At 40.0% G+C, this 23,257-nt stretch overlaps 1 protein-coding gene across 4 annotated transcripts; it reads right to left on the bottom strand.

Moving 5' to 3' along the window:
• Nucleotides 1-4,295: 4,295 nt before the first annotated feature.
• igsf5b (immunoglobulin superfamily, member 5b) lies at nt 4,296-22,521 on the bottom strand. 4 transcript variants are annotated; one of them, XM_047593230.1, is made up of 10 exons: nt 22,362-22,520; nt 20,457-20,547; nt 18,341-18,649; nt 14,817-14,944; nt 12,286-12,451; nt 11,624-11,755; nt 8,781-8,805; nt 8,107-8,195; nt 6,842-6,888; nt 4,296-4,624 (listed from the first exon to the last, which is right to left on the bottom strand). In XM_047593230.1, the coding sequence occupies exons 2-10, from the start codon at nt 20,503-20,505 to the stop codon at nt 4,529-4,531; spliced, it is 1,041 nt and encodes a 346-aa protein (XP_047449186.1). In that variant the 5' UTR covers nt 20,506-20,547; nt 22,362-22,520; the 3' UTR covers nt 4,296-4,528. The 4 variants fall into 4 exon arrangements, with proteins under 4 accessions (XP_047449186.1, XP_047449185.1, XP_047449188.1 ...); XM_047593229.1 differs by lacking the exon at nt 8,781-8,805 and having other exon boundaries at nt 22,362-22,521; XM_047593233.1 differs by lacking the exon at nt 6,842-6,888 and having other exon boundaries at nt 4,473-4,624.
• Nucleotides 22,522-23,257: the final 736 nt, after the last annotated feature.

Here is a 23,257-nt window from a genome sequence, read left to right as displayed (position 1 = left end):
TAAGCTGCTGCACTATAAAATCTAAAGAACTGACTTTAGACATTGCTTAAAAACAACAAGTAGTAAACATAACATAGTGAATTAGAGCTAAATTGTTCAGTTTTACTACTACTTAATTACAAATACAAATACAATTACAAATAAAAATATATAGAACAATTAACATACATTTTTTGAGTTTGTTTAATTAATTTCATTTAGAGCCCACTACTTGACATAAATTGCACACTCAACTATTAACTTCAGAGGTAAATATACTCACTCAATAATTCAGATTCACTTAATTATATCAAATAAAATATCTGGATACACAGTCCTCTTAAACAATAACATACATCTGCCAAAGCCTGAAGTGGGCGGAGGCTGCAGTTGTCATCCTGGTTGTGTTTTACTCTGCCCACACTCCAAAAATACTTACTCTGATACTCCAAACATGGTCATGGGGCAGACTGAATGATGCATGGTTGTTGAAACATGCCCACCTAAGGCCATTCCACACATACCAAAAATATCCTTTTTTCTCTGGTTTTCCTTGGTGTCGTTTCGAGAATTTCTCCATAAAGATCCACTGCAAAACCGCATCTAGTTGTAGCACCTAACATATGTTAGTGTCACAGTTTGTTGATATGAGACATCGGAGGCTAGAGGGGCAAGGTGATGACATCATCGTGTTTGTATTCAGGTGTCCACACAAATGAACAAAAAAGAAACCGCACAAGTGGTTTCACCCAAAAGTCGTACTCATGTGGATGTGGCCTCACTCTCCATTACTGTTAGCTCAGACTGGGCTTGGTACCCATGTGGTCCCGCACTGGGGTGGTGGTTCTCGGGGTCCTGGTCCCCTGACCCAACTCTGGGCCCTGGTAATGGTCCCACTCATATTAAGGGATGGCCCACATGCATGTGTGGTGTCACCTGCCAGCTTGTGCTGGATCACATCAAGAAGAATTGATGAGTCACGTCTAATAAGGGCTGGACTGTTCTTTCACTCTATCACTATGTGCCCTATCGTTGACTTAACTCCTCTACTGGGACACCCTTACCCCCTGGACTCTCTCAGGGTGACTGAGGTGACTTGGAAAGCACAGAACCCTACACACCACTACTTCCTACCAGCACCACATGCCTCTCTTCCACTGTCCGTCCTACCACATCCTCTCTGTCCTTTGTTCTCCCCCTCTATTCACTGAGGAGCAGCACTGCCCTCCCTGCCACACAAGGTCACTCCACTCAATAAAGATCAACAAGGTGGTTCCCAGGGAGGGCTGATGATGGTCACACACACGCACTGAAGTCATAAAATATTCAGCTGCAAGAATATAACTGTATCAATCTCTTATAATGTTGGCACCCTGTGTTGTTTAACTATGTAAACAAATGGAGACACAAAAAGAAATTTTAACATGGGGATTTAGGAATCTGCTCTCTTTTGAGCCAGTCTGAGTTCATTATGTACATTCTTTACCGTGGCCCGGATCCAGAAGTTGTGTCCAGTTATGGTTCAGGTTCATGCCTCTTGAACCATATTACCTGAAAAGAGCAATATAGAAATACTTATTAATTCCTCACAGTGATACACAATCATTAAAAAGGCCTGGGTGTCAATGAATGCTACATCCATCAGACTCAAACTCGGGGTGTGACTGTGTCACCACTATTGACAGTTGCAAATCATTAGTCCAACAGCATAATTGCTAGAATTAATTTTTGACTTACTGTTACAGTTTCAATAAAAATACAGATGTGTTCACTAAAAATTGTGTTATTTCTTGTTTTATGAAAACAGTCACATATGACTTCAGCAATTACGCTGTTAGGCTAACGAAATGCTTTTCTTGAGCAGGCTGAATATTGTTGTAAACATAAACACTTCAGCATTTGTTGTTTGTGAGTGCTCTCACTAGTCACTCAGTTCTCTAAATACATTCGTCATTTGTTCTTCAAAGTTTTAATGAAACAAATAAAAGGATGGCAAGTACAAATGTACTGATTTGTGCATGTCCAAATGTTGAACAAAAAAGCTCTTAATCCAAATCCTGCTTTTTTCTCAGGGAATTAAACTTAAAAACAATGAGTTAGATCCCAAATACCAACCTTATTTTTTTGAAATTGTACATAACAAGTTGACAAAAAATTTATTTGATCAGATACCATGTTAGAATTTACAGTGTGATGACATGTTTCCCTGTTTCTTCCAAGACCTTTGCATTTGTGGGAGGTGACAAATGACAAATGCATCAACACTTAAAAAGAGCCTGTGATACAGATTTCCATGTCTTATTACAGTATTATAAAAATCAGGGCTTCTTATATTGAATTATTTAATGGGCATCCTTTTATCCTCTTTACATACTTTTGGAAAACGCTGCATGGATATAAACAGGATAATGAAGCTGCCAGACGCTCTACAGTGAATCTATAGAGTCTGGCAGTTTCATGTATCTCTATTTCCACCACTCCTGCCCCCTCCATACTTTACTATTATGAAATGCAAATGTTATGTCACCCACTACACACAGAGATGAATCTGTTATTCTGTTCGTGTTAGTTCAAACCTCGCTGAGGCGACGTTCTCATTGCAGCTCCAGTCACAATGTTAATTTACTCTCCATTCTTTACCACTCACCCTGCGTCTCTAAACCATTTCCTTTCTACGGCTGTGGAATTAATTAAGATGCTACCAAATATGCTAGACAGCAAAGCTGGAAGGTGGCATCCAAGAACATAGGATTAGACCAAAATAATCAAACATGGAATGGAACTTTTTTGGTAGACAGAGAGTTCATTTGGATGAAATAATTCATCCGTCATTAATAACAACTTGGATATCAGTTGACTTGCAGCATCTCTATGAGATTTCATGGTGATTACATCTAACATCTACAGTTACTGAGAAAACAGCTTTCAGCTTGCCCCCTGTCCAGATAATCTCCGTAAGGCTATTTCTGGACTATTAAAACTTGAAATTATATTTTTCGAGTTTCAGTCACTCATTACTATGTGTAACAAAAACACAAAAGTGCCAAGTTCCTTGGTGAGATTTTGGATCACAGACAGACACATAAATGCTGGCAGTCAGACGATCAGTTTTAAATAAACTGCCAGGTTGGCCAAGGGTATCTGGGAGAGAAAACAAAGCACACAATATAATTAAACATCCACCAGACTTCACACACCAACTTCCTGGTTAAACTATGACTTATTCCTCTGACAAACTGAGCACCAACATTTGGTGTGTTTGCAGAGAATTAAGTTCAAGTTTCTTGGATTCTGTCTGGGCATCTGTGTAATTTGCGTAAAGTCATTGGTATCACCAACTTAAGCAATTTGTTGAGTACAATAAAGTTATTACAACTTAAATTCAGGAACAAAATCAGTCGTATGTCCTCTTATGTCATTCCAGCTCCCATGCTTACCTATGAAGGTGCGTCTAGCTCATAGATTCTATATAAATATTGATATCCATACTCACTGCATTGGTCATAGGTCTGTGTGTACGGTCTAAGAGTGGAAGCAACTTTCTGAAGATGTTATAAAACTTTACCATTTCTGTTTGGTATTCCCGTGTTTTCCCCCCTTTGATCATTGGATTAGTTTCTCCTTGTGTGCACTGTCCTCATTTGTTTCACCTATATACATTCACTGTTACACCTGCCTTAACCTTTGTTCTATGGCTAGTCGTCTGTTTGCCCTTGCTTGCTCATGTTTGAGTGTTTACGTTTTGGTTTTGGTCTTTATCTGTTTTTAATCTTTCATAAATTTCCATTAAATTTGTTGCATTGTCTACTCACTGGGTCCTACATTTGGGTCTTTGTACTACATGACTGTGACACTACGGAAAATAGACAAACACCCAAAGCATCAATAACACTGGTTGACATGAGTTTTCCTAAGCACACTCATGATTCTTTACCCTCTGTGTGAACCCTTTACCTTTTTTAAGACCTATTTTGTTATTGTATTATATGTCATTATTATATATCATTATACCAAAGTGTTACTCATTTTAACCTTCCCGTAGCATTAATTACCACTGTTAACCACCGTGCCCATGTCCCCACTGCTTCATCATGCATTTATGTATTTGCCATCCTTCATTCTTCCGATCCCTCCAATTCACATCCTACCAACTTATAAACTTTCTTCAGTCAATCAAGTCATGATCTTAGTAAAGTGAATGTACAGTTTTCCAAAAAATAGACTCCAAATTAATTTGGACCATCAAATATGTATGAAAATATTATCTATCTGTTACAAGGACACACACAAAAAAATAAATACATAAGCCAATAATATGAACGTACACAAAAATACCATTTATTAAAAAACAAAACAAAAAAAAATTGTGTTTTGAAACAGTTGCCAATTACCTTAAGGATTAATTACATTTTATCCATTAAAGGTATACATCATAATATTTGTGTTGCTGAATAAATATGGTAGATGTTTCCAGCACTTGATTACAAAACCTTTCAGCTTTAAGAAAAATGGGAAACATTGTATACATGAAATCATACAATATACAAACTCAAACTGTGGTAATTCTCCTGACATTCTGGCTGCTCTCCTCCTTCTGGCTCTCATTGTGTAGAGACTGGCTGCTGGAGGACACAACATCAGGGACCTGGAAACACCAGCACACCTTTGTGTTAGTGACAATACACAGATACATCTCTTCAACAGAGTACATGTTCAACATGGGGATATGTTTCCATAGGGTGGGATGCTGTGTAAATTTAAACTCATACACGTTATGCATTCAGACATATTATTTCCTTGGTTTCCTCTGTTTTCTCTTGAGTTGTTGAGTTATTTATCAATGTTAAGTTTTATTCTTGAGGTATTCCGTCGTACATGACCTGTCATGCTGACTGATGGACGCCCTTAACACTGATACAAGTAATAATGTAGCGATAACAATATAGCTACTGTAAGGTGAGCTGTTTGTTTTGTGCTTTAATCTTTGCTAGAAAACATTTCTGGAGATCTCGAGAAGACAAAACGAGGAATAACTCAATAAATAACTCGTTATCACAGGAGAAAGGAGGAAGTTACATGTATGAATGCATGACCATCCATGAGATGCCACAAAGACAAAAGAAACATATTTTTTAGAAAAATATATTACATATATATGATATATATGAATACTTTTTGAATTGGATGCTGACAAAATGTCATCAACAGACTGGAACAGTTGGGTAACGCTACAAAAAACACCTCACAGAGCATCTTAAAGAGATTTTCAGTAGAAACTATGAAGAATCTTTTACACACTGTGAAATTCTGCATGGGCAAATAGTTTAACCATTTAGGAATAACACTCTCAGTGAATTTACAAAGAAATTTGTCTTCATTCAATGAATCCATTGAATAAGTTCAACACCTCTTGGTTTACCATGACCTGGATGACTGGGAACCTTCACAGACATATTCATTTAATGAACCTGTGGGCTACTGCGTTTCAGTGGTGGAAATTACTGCGTGGATTCAGAAGCACTTCCAAGAACCAGTCGTTGAACACGGTTTGTTTCTGCATACAGACATTAAACAGGTAAAATCCCAAACTCATTAAAGATGATTTGACCAGTTAAAATTCTAAACTCCTTTTTGAAGTCATGGGAGCAGCTTCCTCAGAGCTGCATCTGGCCCGTTACCAGCACACAGCTCAAAAGGCAGACTATCTTTGGTAAAAGGGTTGCAAAAGCAGCCATCCTACAGTACCGTTATCACTTTTTGAAAGCATTTGTTGCACTGTCAAATGGAAAAAAATACAACCATGGATGCCCTGAACAGTTGAGCCGCTGAAATCCTACAACAAGCCAGGCAGCAGTAAATACTCAGTAAATGTGTTTGTCACATCAAATTCGAAAATGTTTTTGTCAAAAAAACAATAAGATTTTGCAGTTTGACATTTGATCTATTGTCTTTGTACTATTTTCTTTTAAATGATATGTTATCTGATTTTACAGACGTCTCATTTTTTGGAAACCACCCTCACATAGATTTGAAAACAACAGAAATACACGTAATGCCCTAAAGGCCCCAGAGTGATTGTCTTCCACCTTCAGTAACTCCAGATGAAGTAATCCAATTATCAAACTTAAAGCACTGGTTCATTACTTCAAAGACAGTGAATCAGAACTGAACTTGTGACCTCAAGTCAGAGCTCCTCTATGTCAGAGGTAATTGGGAAAAAGATCTGCGTTCCCCAGCCCTGAGGAATGCAGCTCACCGTTCATTACTCGACACAAGGATACCACACAGGATATCAATACTGTGTGTAATCAATGTGACAATCAATTAGTCGTTCCCAGCAAAGCCTCTGAGACTAAATTACATCATCAACACTGATAGACCAGACCATCGAATCAGGGCCATGAAAATAATTAGAGGATACAAAAAAAAAGCATATTTTTCTCTGCTTGTGTCACTTTGAGGAGACACAATATTAATATGTACACCTGTAGATCATCATATAGATTCATTGTGCACCATACTGGTGACGAATGAGCATCTCAGAAGGATGCTCTAAGCTAAAAAATAGTTTCTGTTGAGCCATTATCCAGAAATGTGGAATAATCATCTTATTCCATGTTTCATTTCACCTCATGCTGTAGCGTGCTCAGATTTCTGACAAAACGCTACGTGATGGGAGGCACCATAGTATATCAGGGCTGTTCTCTCACACTCTCATCAACATAGGAGGATGTGGCAGTGAGTCCAGCTGCAGAATGACTGGCTTCATTATTCAGCTCCAGTTGATCTTTGCCTCTATTGGCCTTTCTCTCTGTCTCTCTCTGTCTCCTGTCCCTCCCCCGTCTCTCCTTCTCTGTCTTACCTTGTAAAAGGTGACAAAGTCCATCTGGCTACGACTGTCCTCTGCATCTGCAGGGTGAAAAACATTCTTTTAGCTTGATCTAACCTAACAGCTCATCCGACCGTCTGCAGCCCACTTTGGACTTAAAGTAGATCTCAGCCACGTAGTAGGATTCAGGAGATTTTGTGTCTCTGAGGTTTTTGGATGAGTAAACACTCTGTGTTTAAATCTGTCTACCGTACTGAAAGCACATTAGGGTCATCTGTCTGGGATGCTATATGGAAAAGTTGCAGTTGAGAAGTTTTAGAGCAGGTTCAGCATCGTCTGAGTTCACTGATGCGTTGTTAAAAGGCTGCTACTTATTCTCTGATTTACAATTTTCATTTGGCAAAATGAAAAAATGTAGAAACGTCCTCCCAACAGATGTCACTCTGGTCTGGTGATGGGGACAGAGAAACGCACGGTTGTCATGTGCTGGGAATATGGCTGTTTATTAAATGTGAAATTTAAAAAAATTGAAGTTTCAGTGAAAAACAAACAAACAAACCAAAAACAGATCTGCACATGGAACATACTTTAATGTGATTTGAGCTGTAATAGATAATGTAATTGCATGTACTGACCTCTATCTATGTCTTATTACAATTGCTGAATAGTATCAATGAACAAAGCTGGTCAAAAACATTGATTAAATATTTTATCAATACACGGGCTAATATCGACGTAAATATTCAAAATCAGATTTCAACTTTATAACAGATTGTAACTCCAATAATAAAATCAATTGCTGGCCACTGTATTGTGGTATTGAGCTGTTTTCTGGTGAGATAGTTAAGCAGGACAACAATCAGCGCAGTGCATGGGGAAGCTGGTAAAACAAAGATGGAGGCATTACTTCCTTGTTATTTCTCTCAGACAGTCTGCTTCTAAATCAAATATATTGATTTATTTTGCATTGTTTTAAGAAGGAGAAGATGAGGGACATATTAATAATGAAAAGGAAAAATAAATTCTACTAACATGAGGGACGTTTTCCTTTGGGAAATTTGGGAATATGGAAAAAATGTCTAAAGTTTCTAAACACGTTCCAACGTCACAACAGAAGTATAATGCACAATGTAACAACTGATGGTTTCCACTCCTAGCAATGAATTAAAGAATCATCTTTTGCTAAACCCCACCCACTATTACTATTGTGCAATAGCACTCGAGTAAAACCTTTATATAGTGACCTAATGAAGTTGACTTTTACAGCTGTCACGGTGAGCCATATGTCACTCTCTCACCTGTGGGGCCCCCACTAGAGTATCCCAGGTTGATCTTCCCCCCTGTCGCCTCAGCAACCGAGCTTCTCCCAAACACTGATTGGTCGAACCTGCAAAAGCCCAAATGAACAGTCCAATGGAAAAGATAACCTTTAGCTCAGAGACGGGAGAGGCACGCTGTCAGACTCTGTTGTGAACAGACAATTTTCTTTTCTCCCGAAGCCTCACTATATCAGAGTGCTCCTCGTTGTGTGTCTTGACAGATAAAAAGTGAGCGTCATCATTGCTCACTGTATTTTATGAAACAACTCTGAATCTCAGCTGCATGGAAAATGTAATGTTTCATTTATGCAAGCCTCTTAAATGAGCTAAAAACAATTTAAATCTTAAGCTGTTACAGAACATAATTACTATTTAATGTTTGTAATTTCAAATTTGAGTCTTAAATTTTCTTTTATATTTAGGATCAAAAAAGCTCATTTATTCCCAGACAGAAGCCTTATGACTAAACTAAGATTTGTGCTGAGTCTTCGCATTAGCTTCTGTTAAATATAAATGGAGCTTAGGACTGTGCTGTTTGTCTCAGATTATTGGAAGCTCCACAAGGAACTCATTCTCTTGTGAGATGTCACAAAAACTCTGTGGTTGTTTAATAAAAAGTTCTACATAACGTAAAAGGTGCTCAGAGTTCTTACCTCACTGCCTCCTGTGTGTTTGATTCTGAAAGGTAAAAGGGAAATGAAGCAACGAGTTTGTTATTATGAGCTGCTAAATTTATAATTCTCACTGTACTGGGCAGAGAACCATACCAGCCACACCAATATGAAAGCTGTAAGTGTCCTGCTGTTTATTAGGTTTGGGTTCTGCACTAATATCATAGCCTCCAGTCAGTTGGCAATTCGACAGTAAAAGCTGGAGCTGAGTGTTAATGAGTTTTTGTTACATGGCTTCATGGCCGCCTTCGCCAAAGGTCCTCCTGGCCACAGAGAAAACACAACAATATTACAGATGGCGCTAGCCTCGGGAGAGATATAAACTGTTCCCTCTGCAGCGAGAGAAATAGCCTTTGTCATTATATTTTAAATCCCTGCTGTCATGCTGGTGACTGTATTAGACTCCTTCTACTTTCCCAATAATTACAAAGCATACATTACTCCCCATTGAGGTGGATTACTCAAAGAGGAGCTTAGTGACTTGGAAGTGCGCCACATCCTCTACCATGAGGAACATCCTCGTGAAGTTAATTTAAGTTGCTCAGGGATGTTCCGTTAAAGCTGTAAGAGCCCGGCGAGGACAATGGCGTCGGCAGGTATCAGGCGCTTCAGGTACAGAATCAGCCACGGCAGAAGAAAGGTCGCACCTGCCTTATGATAATCCCTCAGCTCCAAAACAAGGCCATGATTTGAAACAGTCCAGAATCAGTCATGGGGATTACGCTGACTTAAAATGTGTGACTCAGGGCCTCTTTTTGTTATCGCAGGCAAGCAGGCCTCCTCTGCCTCTTAGGCCAGGAATCCACTTGGAGAAGGCCTTTTTTACCTTTGGACTATCTATGACGGGAGTTAGTGATTAGATCGATGACGTGTTCATGTAAGCACAGTAAATATGAAGACACAGACAGCAGTGAGTCTGAATAGATTAGCCTAAAATCTGGAGAAAAAGAAACACCGTGGCTCCATTACACTCCACAGTAAAATCGAATTAATCGATACAATAAATCCCATGTGTTTCAACCCTGGAACACTAACAAATATAGCTCAGCATACGTTCAATTGGGAGGACCATCTTTATTGTCAGTCCTTCACAGCCCTCTCCCTCTTCCTGCTGCTGTAATCGGCTGACTGTCAGAGATTCAGGTTTAACTGTTGGCCACAATCTCTTAGCCAATCACCTCCTTGCAGTCAAACTGAAATATGTTTCTCCTCTGCAGCTTTCAGATGTTGTTTCGGTTCAAACGTTAACCTCCGGTGTTTACGTCCAGGGTCCAAGACAAGCTCATCAAGGTTCACCCACCGGCTAGACACTAGATGTTTTGTTTTCCACTATTTCCCCCAGTTCCAGATCCACTCTCATCTTCCGGCACTTTCAACAAAGCTAATATGCTTTAACTCTTCCCTAAAAGTTACAGGATATGCTAGTGTATATTCTGTCTGGCTACATGTGAAGTATGTTTAGTCAAACACACTGACTCATCAGGCACGACCCAGGTGTGAGCTCATATTCCCCGAGGTACACTTTCTGCTGTTGCACCAACATGTGTAATCCCTTTGGCAGACAGGTTGATGGCCTGTCCAAGGTCGCTGCAGTTCCACCGAACAACTTGTCAGCTCTTCCTTCACATCTGAGGGGCTTTCATCAAACTCTCCCGTTGACTGACAGGGTCTAGATATAAAACTGAGATCAGGACACCTCCCCTTGTCTTTTCAAAGACCATACAACGAAATTGCAACATGTGTCCGCAACATGCAGCACTTTTATGAAACACCCTAGTATATCACAATTTGTCTGATTAAAGTGAATTACTTCCCTGATATTTTTTATTGGAAAATAGTTTTAAAAAAAATACAAAATTACATGCACAAACATACCCAACTTAAAGATACAGTAAAAATGCACTGAGAAAGAGATGAAATGATAACATAAACTATATTAAATCACAGTTTCCTTACAGGTTATTTATGGTTATTTGGCATTTAAACCCACAATGTGTGTCATGTAGTTTCATGTCTATTTATATAGATAGATATATATCATTTCTTCAGCAGCTCCATTTGGTTGCTAAAAACCAAGGTCCTTCATATCTGTCACCCTCCCGTACTCTCAAATCCTCCTTAGCCATCCAACTTATTGCACCACCTGCCCGACTGGCTACCATGGGTTTCAGAGCATTCAATACTCCTGAAGCCTCTAACAAGTTTTAAAACTAGACTCTGAACACATCTTTATAAAATAGCTTAACTCCATCTAACACGTTTTCTCTTAATCTCATGAGTATATACTTATTAAATCTGCTTTTATTTTTATTGCATTGTTTTATTCTTTTGTTCTAAGCTTTTTTGTAGGGTGACATTTGATTTTAGAATCTGCATGTAATTTCCCTACTCTCACTTTAAGTTTCCTGTTTCTGATCTCTGTCCCTATTAAATAAGTATTAACAAAGCCCGAAATTACTCATGCAGACACACCTCTGCAGTATCTGGATAAACAATGATAGTCACTAGATGTACCTTTCCATATTTTCAGCACCTTTCTGGCAGTTTTCGGATTTAAGCTACCAACCCTGCAGCCGTGCTCCTCTAACCTTTGCTGCTGCTGCTCCCTGAGAAGTAAAGCTTTCTGCTGACAACTAATGTTCCGCTTTTGTCAGAAAAAATACTGCGTGCCCTTGTTGAAGGCCACCGTGGGGCAGTGCCGAGTCACAGCGCGCAACCACCAATCTTCCTCATTACACTTTAATCACAGTTTCTGTAGTGGAAAGGTGTGAGTGAGCTGACGCTTGTTCACCTAGAGCAATTTGGCGAGGAGAAAAAGTGCCTACTTGCTTGTCGTCTTTGTCTGTAATAGAGGACGGCGCAGATGCAGAGCAGCAGGAGCAGCAGTAGAGCAGCGAGGGAGGCGGTTATCACCAGCGGAATTGTGCAGTCATCGTCTTCCTGCAGCACCTCTGCAACTGTGGCGAGAAGGTCATGTCGTTGTTTTACTGAAGACATGCAGCTGTGCTCTTGTTACTTTGCAATTCAATTACACATTTGCAGACAGCATGCAGAGAAAGCTGTGTTTAATTTTGTGTTTTCGTCTGGAGTTGTAGGCGTGATGGTGTTTTGCTGAGGGAAGCTGCTCGACTCAAGATGTTAAACCACAAGAATAAATTAACCTTACCACAACGTTAATACTTTAGTTCTATTCTGAAGCTTTGGGGCTTGGAGAGCTTCACAACCTCAGCTCCACATTAACGTGCGCTCTCATGCAGTGTTGATTTGGTAGCCATTTTTTATGCCACTCTCCTTTTCTGTGATAGTGCTCAATGATGATTCACATACTTCCAAACAAAGAGAGGCCCAGAAAAAGGAATTAAATTAAGCTCAAAGAAAAAGCGTAGAAAACTAGGACAGAGCGAAGCGAGGCTTGACAGACAATTCCCACTGTGCATCTGTGTACATACATCCATTAATTTAAAACATGACGGCCGCGTTTTCTCACCCACTGTCAGACGAACACGGCTCTTAAGTGGCTCGGAGAGGGCAGACACAGAGGCCAGGCATTCCACATCAGAACTCTTTGCAGCCGTCACGTTGATCTTGCTGGTCACGGTGAAGAGGCTCTTCCCCGACTCTTCACTGATGGCGCTGTATTCGCTCTGGCTCACCTCCACGCCAATCCCAAGTGAGAGAGAATTATTACAATGTGCACTGTACTAATTTGAATGTTTACCATTTGAATCATTACTCCAAAATTTTTTTGATTTGTTTCAGTTTTGTGAGAAAAGTTTGAAGAGACTGAGCTCTTTGACCAAAAGAATTGAGGGGAGTGTTTTGTTGGATTTATTTCATTACATTCTCACAGCCTTAAATGGAAACACCATCAAATTCAGAGGCGGATCAGTTTTTCCATCTGTATCCGGGTCCATATCATCACTTGCTAACTCAGTTATCGTTCATTCCATAAAGATATAGCCCGACGGGCAAGATTTGTAGAGTTAAAAAAAGATTAGAAATTCACATTCAAATGATGATTTATGAAACAAGGTGCTTCATCTTGGATCATTTTTTCCATATTGGTGACTAGACATACCACAGCATAATCTAGGAAAAGGGTTGGAGCAGGACAAATTTATTGTTCACAGAGCAGTTTGTAAATGGAACGGATGGTCAATCAAATCATCTGTTTTCATCCTCTCTAAAAGCAGTACACTATTCACCATGACACACAGACTATTTCCTAAAGAGCAGACCAAACTAACATTAACAAAGTCACCTCATATCGCCTGGGTCCAGATCAAAAGATTGCATTTGAACGTAGCATAAAGACTTCCAATCAAAAGCTAACTGGCACATACTGTATGTTCAGTGTCAGTGTGAGAGGATACCATATCAGCAACCAGAAACTGATGTACAGAGTTGATTGGTTGGTATGAAGCTTCTTCATTCCTGATAATTACCATTGTTGTGAAAATGATCAAATGTGATGGAGATGAATTACAGGAACCTTGTGTGTGTGTCCATACACTCAGCATCTGATCACAGATAGAGTCATGAGCATTTATCGGCCGAGTGACACCAGCACGCAGCCAGTTGTCTGCTTGGTGACTCACGTCCTTAAGCCTTTCTCCCCCAAAAGTAAAGGAATTTGCATGAGCTGGAACATATGTGACACGACGTACATTTGATTTGCCAGAATAAATAGCTGAATAACTACTAAATGGAAAATAGCCTGGGGCCTGTACTATGAAGCAAGTTTAACGTACCAAGGAAATGGTTCATTATCTTGCTTCACTAAGACTTACAACTGTAATCACAATAAGTAGTCACATGACAATGATTATCAACTCACTGTATGTAAAGTCTACTGGCAGCAGAACAGCATATTGTACAAAGCTGGACCAGGCTATGATATTAGGCAAAGTTAAATCCAGCACACTCCTACTGAGGACAAGCCATGATCAGGGTTGCTCCTTGATGGAGGAAGATGTCCAACCTTCTCCGTTTAAAGACATCTACACTGCTAATAATGCCTAGTAGCCGAGTGTTTACACAAAGTCTTAACATTTCTGTATTATTTGCTCAGTTTTAAAAGGCCTGGCTAGATGTGCATGTAGGTAGTTAGGTAGACGTAAAATAGCTTCTACATACTGATCACAACAAGATATTCAGATTGGACGTCTTGTGAAGTCTTGTGGATCACTGAAAAGAATTATTTGCTTACTCAAGAAAGCCTCTTTATGACTGTGCAGCCAGTCCAGATGATAAACATTAGGTGAGCATTTCTCTTTGTTAATACAAGACCTGACAAGAACCTTAGAGGGTGCAAGCCTCTGGCCAGTCAGGTTATATGATTTAAAAGAGAAAGAAATCAATGATTAAAACAGGAGGAGGAAATGAAGGTACACTTCCCGCGCCAATGCACCCTCTTATCTATCAAACTAATTGGTGCTTATGTCATGGCTATGACATGTCTGAGTTTCAACTGAACTGACACAAGGGCATTTATTGATGATTTTCACTGCTGACACAACAGGATGAACACAGGGCTATACAGGAGCGTTCTTTGTCCTCATGTTTGGCCACATTCATCAAGACTCACCGGAGGACATTCCACCATTCAGCAATCCTAAATAAACATCCATAGCCTCCAAAGAGCTTTTCAGGGTGAAACTGTGGAACCTGACACAATCTGTCAGAGCTGCAGAAGCTGAGAAGCTGGTAGCTGACCTAATGTGCATCTGTCCAGTTACTTTGAAGCTGCTTAAACTTTAGACTTTATGAAATAATAAGCAATAAACCCCTTTTGACACCAAAAGCAAAAATGTGTACACAGTCCAGTTATTGTAACAAACACATTAAATGTGTTAAAATCATTAAATCATTTCCTAATGATAAGTTATGGTATAATAAACAGATTGTAGTCCAGGTAACAAGAACACGTTTCTGTTGTATTTTATGCAGAAGATATAAAAAAAAACAACAAAAAAAAAAAAAAAAACAGATCGTAACTCATTGCAGTTATATATTTACCTCTCTGCCATCCACCTGCCATTGAAGACTGGGTTTAGGGTACCATCCCGCTGCTTTACATTCAAACAGGACCGAGTACCCCTTAAAAGCCAACTTATCATCTCCAGCAACTTCCACGTTGCCCTTTTCTGCAATAAGAAAATAGGTGCACTTACAAACGTGAATGCTTTACTTTTTCCACATGCATGTGTCTGGGCAAACGTGCAAGATGTGTTCCATATACATGAGTATAGTACATAAGGAACTAGAAAGGAACCCATGAATTTCATCAACAGTCTGCTATGAAATTCATGTATCAGAATGCACGTATCTCCATCCAAAGATGAGCATCACCTCTCGAGTTGGCCTGATCACTTACAAAAGCCGGATTTCATTCGTCCCGGGTGATTGATCACATGTCTGCAAGTCTCAGCTGGCTGACGAATGCCTCTCCTCTTTTCCCCTTCATCTCCCTCCCTGCCGCCCAAATAAGCCACTTAAGGCTCTGGGAGATACAGTATCTCATATGTGACGTCTATTGTCTGGCAGAATGAACGGCGGCGGATGAAACAGACAATTGCTACAGACAGAAAGATAATTGCAGATGCTTCGGTTGCATTGTCTAAGCGAATGACATGTCTGTGTTGATTTAGGTTCAAATTCTCAGATGTTTTGGACGCATTATTGGCTGTCCCTTTTCTCCAGGAGCTTTTTATTTGATACCTGATTGGGTACCATACACGTCACAGCTTCCTGTTCTCATTGCAGTCGGTTCTTAGCCACTGACTTAAGCTGCTCTTGCAGAATCTCAGCGCCAGTGAATAAAGGCTGGCGAGTACCCAGCAGCCTCATTTGCACTGACCGATGAGGGGCTGTTGGCGATCATGGCTGATTGATACATCTGTACAGAAAAACGAATGACATCAGCACTCCTTTACAAAACTTCAGCCTCAGTGATCCCTGAAATAAGGCTTCGTATGGTTTGTTAATCACTATAGGGGAAGCCGGTTGTGTGCTGTGTGAAGCAGTGAGCCTTCAACTAACTCTAATTCCAGTGATTTTTCAGCAGCGGTCTTTGGAGACTAAAATGCTGCTTCAAGGGCAGCTTTGAATAATTTGTAAACATCTGAATGTTGAATCGGTACATTTGCAATGTGTAATACGTGGGAGTAGTATGTGTTGTTTTATTCTCAAGAGAGTTTTCCGCTTTGCCTCTGCAGCCCAGTTGCCAGATGCATGTTCTACCATCTCTGATTTCTATTAGGGATCGTCTTTTCTCCAGCTCTCGCCTTCACTTTAGTCCACAGTGAAAAGCGTGCGCAGCCATATTGACTTGGTCTGGTGAAGGGTTTGTTAAGACGCACTGCATTTGTGATTGAGTGACCACAGGAAACAAGGGAGCAGCGTGAGTGTGTGGTCATATTTACATCATCTTCATATGGAACAATTAAAGCAGGGAGAGCGGATGATAGCGCGCAGACTCAACCAGCCCCGCTGTAAAATTTGTGGCCCTGCTCTAACAGTATATTTGAGACTGCAGTACACAAATCACAGGCAGAGTTGCTGACTGTTAACAGGGCGTGCCAGGGTGCACAATTAATTCAGAGGCTATGTCAGACCTTAGTGATCCTCTGCATCCAGACTGGAGGGCCTGATTCACCATACACTACTGTTAATGGCTGCATATGTCAGTGGGGATTTGTGGCTCTGGCAGCAATGTGGGCTCTCTTCATAATATATTGGAGGTGATGGGTCATTGGTTTTGTTTCCTGTCGCTTTGTGCGGAGGAGATGTTTCCACATTCTTTTTTTTTTTTTCTTTAAGCTGAGCTCTCAGTTCGAGTGTGTGTACTGTAGATGCAAATAAACTGAGTGATAAGGTCACGAAGCACACAGTCAAGCAAATCTTACAGAATTTACTGACTTGTCATTTTGTTGGCGGTGCTACTTCGCCGTGAGCTAAAACTGTGTTGTCAGCAGCACTGAATGATCATCAGTGTTGTTTTGAACTACGGATTTTAACGTTCATAGTAGTCTCCAATGGGAAAATAAGAAGGCATATTCAGATTTGCCAGCAAAATTTCGATACACTAAATATTTCACTATATTGTAAAATAAAAGATATGAATCCAACCAGAATTATGAACAAAACTATGTTGTGACTAACTTTTCTGACTTATTTGAGTTGACAGCATTTGCTGGAAGAGCTAACATTTCAATAGTATTTTCTACAAAATCCATAGTGGCTCTATTTTCCTCAAGATGGGTCTTCTAAGTTAGCGAGTTAGCGACTAGTAATGAAATGTAAAATTGGGATGGGAAAATAATTCTGTGCACTACCAGAATGTTCAGACTACCTTCCTTCATCAAAGAGATAAATTGCCCCATCAGACTTCCCCTCCTGCTCTTAAATCTTTTAAATTTTTTTTCTTACTTACGGTAGTGAATATATTTGCAAACGTTGCGGCCATTTTAAGGGCAGAAATTGTGCTAACTGGTCTTTTTGCATGTTTATTTTCTTCGGTAAATGGTATAAAAGAGTTCCCACAGGTTTAAAATTCTGGTTCGCACTGCAGTGCGGCCCACCTCAAGATAACAACTGCACCAGAACTGCAGAGATACACCGATTCTTATCAAGTCCTGAATCCTCAGCGAATGAGCCTCACGGTCCGCACACAACAACCTTTTAAATATAGACAAGGAGAGGAGAGGAGAGGAGAGGAGAGGAGAGGAGAGGAGAGGAGAGGAGAGGAGAGGAGAGGAGAGGAGAGGAGAGAGTCCGTTGCTGCAGACTGTAAATCCTGCTGTGCTGCCTGTTCTGACTGGCGTGGAGTCCAGGCGTTTCCAACATTGTATTTATATCTGGGGGCCAATCAATTCCTATCCCCAACACCACCCACGCTGTCATTAACAGTGTCACAGAGGCCATCAAACATGCCTGGGCCCCTTCACTCCACCACACAGGTCCTAATGATTTCCCACCTTTGGTAGACCCTGTGATTGATAACTCAGCCGCAAGTTCAGCTGCTTTCACAGAAAACTTTCATTCTTCAGTCCCTGACCTGAAAGCAAATTAAAACGGGGCGACTTAATTAAACTGTGCACGTCGAATGTTGAGGGGAAACGCTACTTCTTTTGTCTTTTTCTGAGTGGGTGGACGGGTAGGCGCAATCAAAGCAGCTACGTAACTTTTGCTTAGTCTCTGCATTCACCTCTTTTTTTTTCTTTCTTTTTTTACATGCTGCTCCATCAAGGTTAAATTCGCTGTGTTCCCGCACTCTCTCACGCGGCAACGGTTTTCAAGAGATTTGCCATCTGCTTGGTTATTTTATCTGTTTGTGTGTACACATGCGTGTGTTCAAGGACTCTTGTTTGCAAGGAATTGAGTATCCTTGAGAGGAGCTGGCTGCACAAAAAGTCTTTGAAAGTCTCTGCAGCGGAAATAAACAGTTCTTTGCTGCCTTCTCATCACAATGGATCAGAGTAACAGACACACATGCATGCATGACTCTCTCACACAGACAAACACACAATGAATGCACAGACCTTGCACAAACAGGCTCGCTGTTGTACGGTCAATCTCCTGGAGGTCACAGGTCACTTCTCCCTGGTTGTCCCTCTTGGTGTCTTTCAGGACCAAATCCCAGCTATCGCCTTTAAGACCTTTTTCAGCTGTCACATTAGGGTTGATGGAAGGCAGGACCCCAGTTTCACTAGAGATGGTGAGCACTGCTGCATCATTCAGCAACCATATCATAACGGTCCACTTGTCTGTAGAGGGAGTGCAGGTGAAACGGGCCGCATTCCCTTGCAGGACCGTCAAGGTTAAAGGTGACAGCTTCACCCGAGCTCCAACTGACAAAAAAAGTGTAACACAAGCTATTAGTATATAGTATTCCAACCTTCTAAAAATGTCATAGATAATCAGAATACCACTAATAACACATCTTAGTATCTGTTTTGGGGATGAAGGTAAAATAAAGTCACAATAAGAAATTAAACAGGAAAAACTCAGAAAAAACTAGTTCAAGACCACTGGTGGTCGTTTAATAAAAATAAATAAAAATAATTTAAAAAATGGATAATGCAACCCGTGACCAACCAAGACACTCTCCTTAGGGGAACTACAAATGTTGAATCTTGCACATAGGCAGCAGTCAACCCCTTGGCACTGGGTGTGACTTCTCTCACAACCTTTAAACTATCCACTACGACCACTAAATGGGGCTAACTGTGCTCAACCAGGAGGAAATACCAGGAGGAAAGTTCCCCAACACATAACAGCAACACACACTGTTGTTTGTTCAGTCCACACAGAAAAGCTGAGGGCAGAAATAGCAAGCTGTGGTTTTACATTGGTCATTTGCTGGTCTATTGTAGTATCATACCCATCAGGTTGCTTGGCAACCAGCATAGGGTCGGTATTTCCCCAGATGTCTAATTATTCCTTTAGAACAATCGAATTAAGAAGTTGTCTGTTTAATGTGTAACGACTAAAGCACATGATGCTGTTCACTTCATACAGATACACAGTTGATCCACCCTCAAATGATTCATTTTCTGGAGTGACATTAGCGGGATATAAAATAATTTACCTTTTTAGGTTCATTACCATCTCCTCAGACTTTGTATTTCATTTCCAGGGGATGATATGAAGTGTAATAAAGGTGATTGTAAATAACAAAATAAATACTAAATACTGTAGGTCACTGTATTATTGTGCAGATTAAAGTTTCTCTATTTTTTTTTTATTTTTTGGCTTGTTTTAGTGTCTGTATTAAAGCATGTTCATTTTCCTCTTCTTTATTTAATATTTCCACATCTCATCCACAAAACCATGTACATAAAACAGGACAGAACGGAGACAAAATGAAACAGAAAGAAATTGTTTGGTCATGAGTACATGTCCAGTGAAGAAGAACAAGAACAAGAACAAGAACAAGAAGAAGAGGACGTCAGGGTTTTACTGTTTGGTAGAGAATAAGCTCCTGTCTCGAGGGCATATCACAAAGTTAAGCTCTTAATTTCAGTCTTGACCAAGTGGAGATTAAACGTTGCAACAGTTACCTAAACAAACCTACAATCAGTCCATGAACAGAAGTGATGAGCAGATTTGGCTGTTTACACAGACACAGAGGCACATAAATGTACACTTGAATTCCAGCATATGTTGGCAGCTTTCCATAGCTGACACATGAAGGCAAAGGGGAATTGATATCAAACCCTGAAATGTAAAGTAACAGGTTTATGGCACAGTGTTCAGGGTGATGTATAACTTGTTTGCACTGGGCTAACTGTGTTACCTTCCACAGCCAGCATGCAGAGCTGTAAATTATACATCCTTTTAGGAAATTAGGTCTGAGAAATATCTAGGCCAGCATATACAGCAGTTCATTTTCATTGCTACCAGAGAAAGGCAAACTAATGAGCATAATTTGTGCTTCCTCCTATTGGGACCGTGAACCAGTGACTCCGAAGTCCCCTGAACACTGGATACGTCTAACTGTTAACTAGATAGGCAGCCATTTTTAAGAAAATTAATTATGAAGTGCAGATAGATCATTAGGCCCTCTAATTGCTGAATGTGAGAGTACACTTCTAGTCTCTGTGAAACATCTCCAGTCAAGCAAGCTGCTGTGTTTGCTGTGAGTTGAACTCTCACCTTCAGCGCAGTATGAAAGTAGGAGCACTAACAGAGGAATGAGGTCCATGCTTCATCGGTCAGTCAGTCCATTGTCCAAAGCTGAAACTTCCTGAAACACAGATAATTCACTTATTTCCTACATGGGTGCATGGTCGATCAGAACACTATATATATATATATATATATATTTTTTTTTTCAATAACAGTTCATAGATTGCAATCTAATGGTCTGCCACTTTGGTTTAAACTGAAATATATAAACAGTCGTGATAGTTGTTGTGATATCTGTGGTCGCCAGAGGATGAATCGCTTTTTTGAGTTTGTGACCTTGTTATTTTTACCAGCGGGCCAGCAGCAGGACTATTTTTTAATAATTTATGCTATGTAATACCTCCACATGCCTAATAAGTTGGCACAAACACGGTTTTGGTTCCCACAGGGTGAATCCTATTAATGTTGGTAATGCTCCTAGTTTTAACTCTAGAACCAACAGCAGGATACGTTTTTTTAATTTATGCTCTAAAATAAAATAAACATGCTTTAATTGGCCAGCACAGACACCACCAAAGGTCACCTGAGGATAAATCCTGTTTACTTGCTGATTATGCTACTTTTAACATACTAAGCACCAACAGCAGGATGTGCTTTTAATTGTATGTTGTATAATAATTCAACATGCTTTTTCAGTTGGCGCAGACACATTCATGGTTCCCAGAGGATGAATTCTTTTAAGTTATTGACCCTGTTTCATATGGTTGAGTGCCAGCAGTAGGATAACATTTTCATTCATGCTATAAAATATCTGCACATGCTTAATTAGTTGGCACAGACGTGATCAGGGTTCCCAGAGGATGGATCTCATTAATGTTGATGACCCTGTTTCATTTGCTCATTTTTCATTTAGGCTATAAAATATGTCAACATGCTTGATGAATTGGCACAGGCACATTCATGGTTTCCAGTGGATGAATCCTGTTAATACTGGTGACCCTGTTTCTTGTACACGAGTACCAGTAACAAATCAAAATAAATAAATAAATGATTTTGCTGCATAATATTCCCAGAGGGTGCATCCTTTTAATGTTGGTGATGTTGCTAGTTTTACTCTTGTGCCAGTTTTTTTCTTGAAATGCATTCATTGCTCCCTGACGATTAAAACCAGATTGAGGTTGTTGTTTGTGACATTAAATGGCATTCATATAAAATTTACACATGTCCCGCTCTGGTCAAAAATTAAATTTCTTAAATACATAGTTTAAAACCAACTAGTAATCTGGGCATGTTAGTGTTGTGGCCGTAAACCGTAGTTCAAACCAACACTGTGCCTTACAGGGCGGCTAGCATGACTGTAGCCTTGTTTAAAAAGTCACGAGCAGATGTGATATCTTCTGCAGGTGGTTAAAATAAAAGACAAATGAAGATTAAATCATTCTAAATCAAGTCAAGTCTAAATAATTCTTTATTTAAACAAAACAAATTCAGGGTGTAGTTAAATTTAAATGCTACAATCCCAACACAGTCTATCCAACCTGAAGTAAAAGCTGTGGAACCAGAGGAAACCTCTGAATACAACATGAGCCATTTACTGTATGTTTCTAGTTTCTATGCTCGCCGGTATTCAGTGGATGCAGAGAGATCTTTTACGCTCTCGTTACCACAGATGTACACAGCAGGCTATTTCTGCATTGTGGTCAAAGTGCAGAAATTTCCATTCAGTTAAATTCAGGTCAGTGAAGTATGACATGCTTAGAACCACAAAGTTACAACATTAAATCACTGAGATCTTGTGCATAAGTAACTCGATGAGGCCACCTGTCTCAGAACCATTAATTTCCCACGAGATCGTATACAGTTCTCCCACAATACAATTATAATCTAAGTTGAGCCACAACAAATATCCATTAATATGTCCGTTTGACTCACCTCAGTCTGGAGTCCCTGTGGATGAATGTGAAGTGTCAGACACATTGGATACGTATCAGCGATGCTGCTTCTTCCTCATGCCAGGAGCACAGTCAGTCACCCAAAACTGTCCCGTTAAATATTACCAAACTCTGTGAGAACTTTGCCCCATGCTGTACACACACGAATGTAAATACAGAGCATTACTCAGACCACAAACAATGACCCTTGTCAAGTCCCCAGTTCCCAGGGGCCTCACAGAGGCCTCCTCCCTCTTCAAACGAAAGGATATAGACACGTAGGCTACTGTATCTGAAAAACAGGGAAGATAAATTGCTCATGGAAGACATGCCTTGGTCATTTTTTAAAATTAGAGGAAAGAAAACACACATTCGTCAAAGGCAGGAAGCTGCCATGTCTGATTTATGTTCACTGTTTTGCCAAAACACCTTTTGTTCATAAGTACACCTTTGGCGTACATGTACTTCGCTTGGGTGCCTTCAATTTTATATCGCTTGATACTTCTGCTCCACTTCTACTGCAGTCCACAGGCTAAAATTGTGCTTTTTCATGCTGCTACATTTATTTGACAGTTAAATGTAGCGGCTCTTTAAATTTTAATGTCACATTAAGAGACAGATCAGTGGTTTGTTAGCAAAGCGTTCAAATGTTAATTTAACTAAAGGATCTCAGTCATTCCTCCACCACTGCACCTTTACACTCTGTCATAGTTTACCTCTACTGGATATGTCTCTTGACCCGTAGTTGAAACAAAGAGACAATTCCTCTGTACTTATTTAGACCACACTGGTGGTCCTGAACAGATAAGAGGCCATTGTACACATATTCAGCATATTATTAATGCTTAGCCAGTATTGTACTCTACCTGCCTGGCATTTATTTTTTACCTAATAATA

This window comes from Mugil cephalus, chromosome 9, assembly GCF_022458985.1.
Source record: "Mugil cephalus isolate CIBA_MC_2020 chromosome 9, CIBA_Mcephalus_1.1, whole genome shotgun sequence".
NCBI lineage: Eukaryota > Metazoa > Chordata > Actinopteri > Mugiliformes > Mugilidae > Mugil > Mugil cephalus.
The sequence above is the reverse complement of the archived record's forward strand: the minus strand, read 5'-3'. Positions and strand labels throughout refer to the sequence as shown.

Excerpts from the sequence above, each read along its gene's own strand:
- igsf5b (XM_047593229.1), bottom strand. The coding sequence starts at position 20,505 with ATGGACCTCATTCCTCTGTTAGTGCTCCTACTTTCATACTGCGCTGAA. Across the intron at positions 12,452-14,816 it reads GGCAGGTGGATGGCAGAGAG|GTGAGCCAGAGCGAATACAG; the intron begins GTAAATATATAA and ends ATTGGCGTGGAG. Across the intron at positions 11,756-12,285 it reads CCGTGTTCGTCTGACAGTGG|TTGCAGAGGTGCTGCAGGAA; the intron begins GTGAGAAAACGC and ends TTCTCGCCACAG.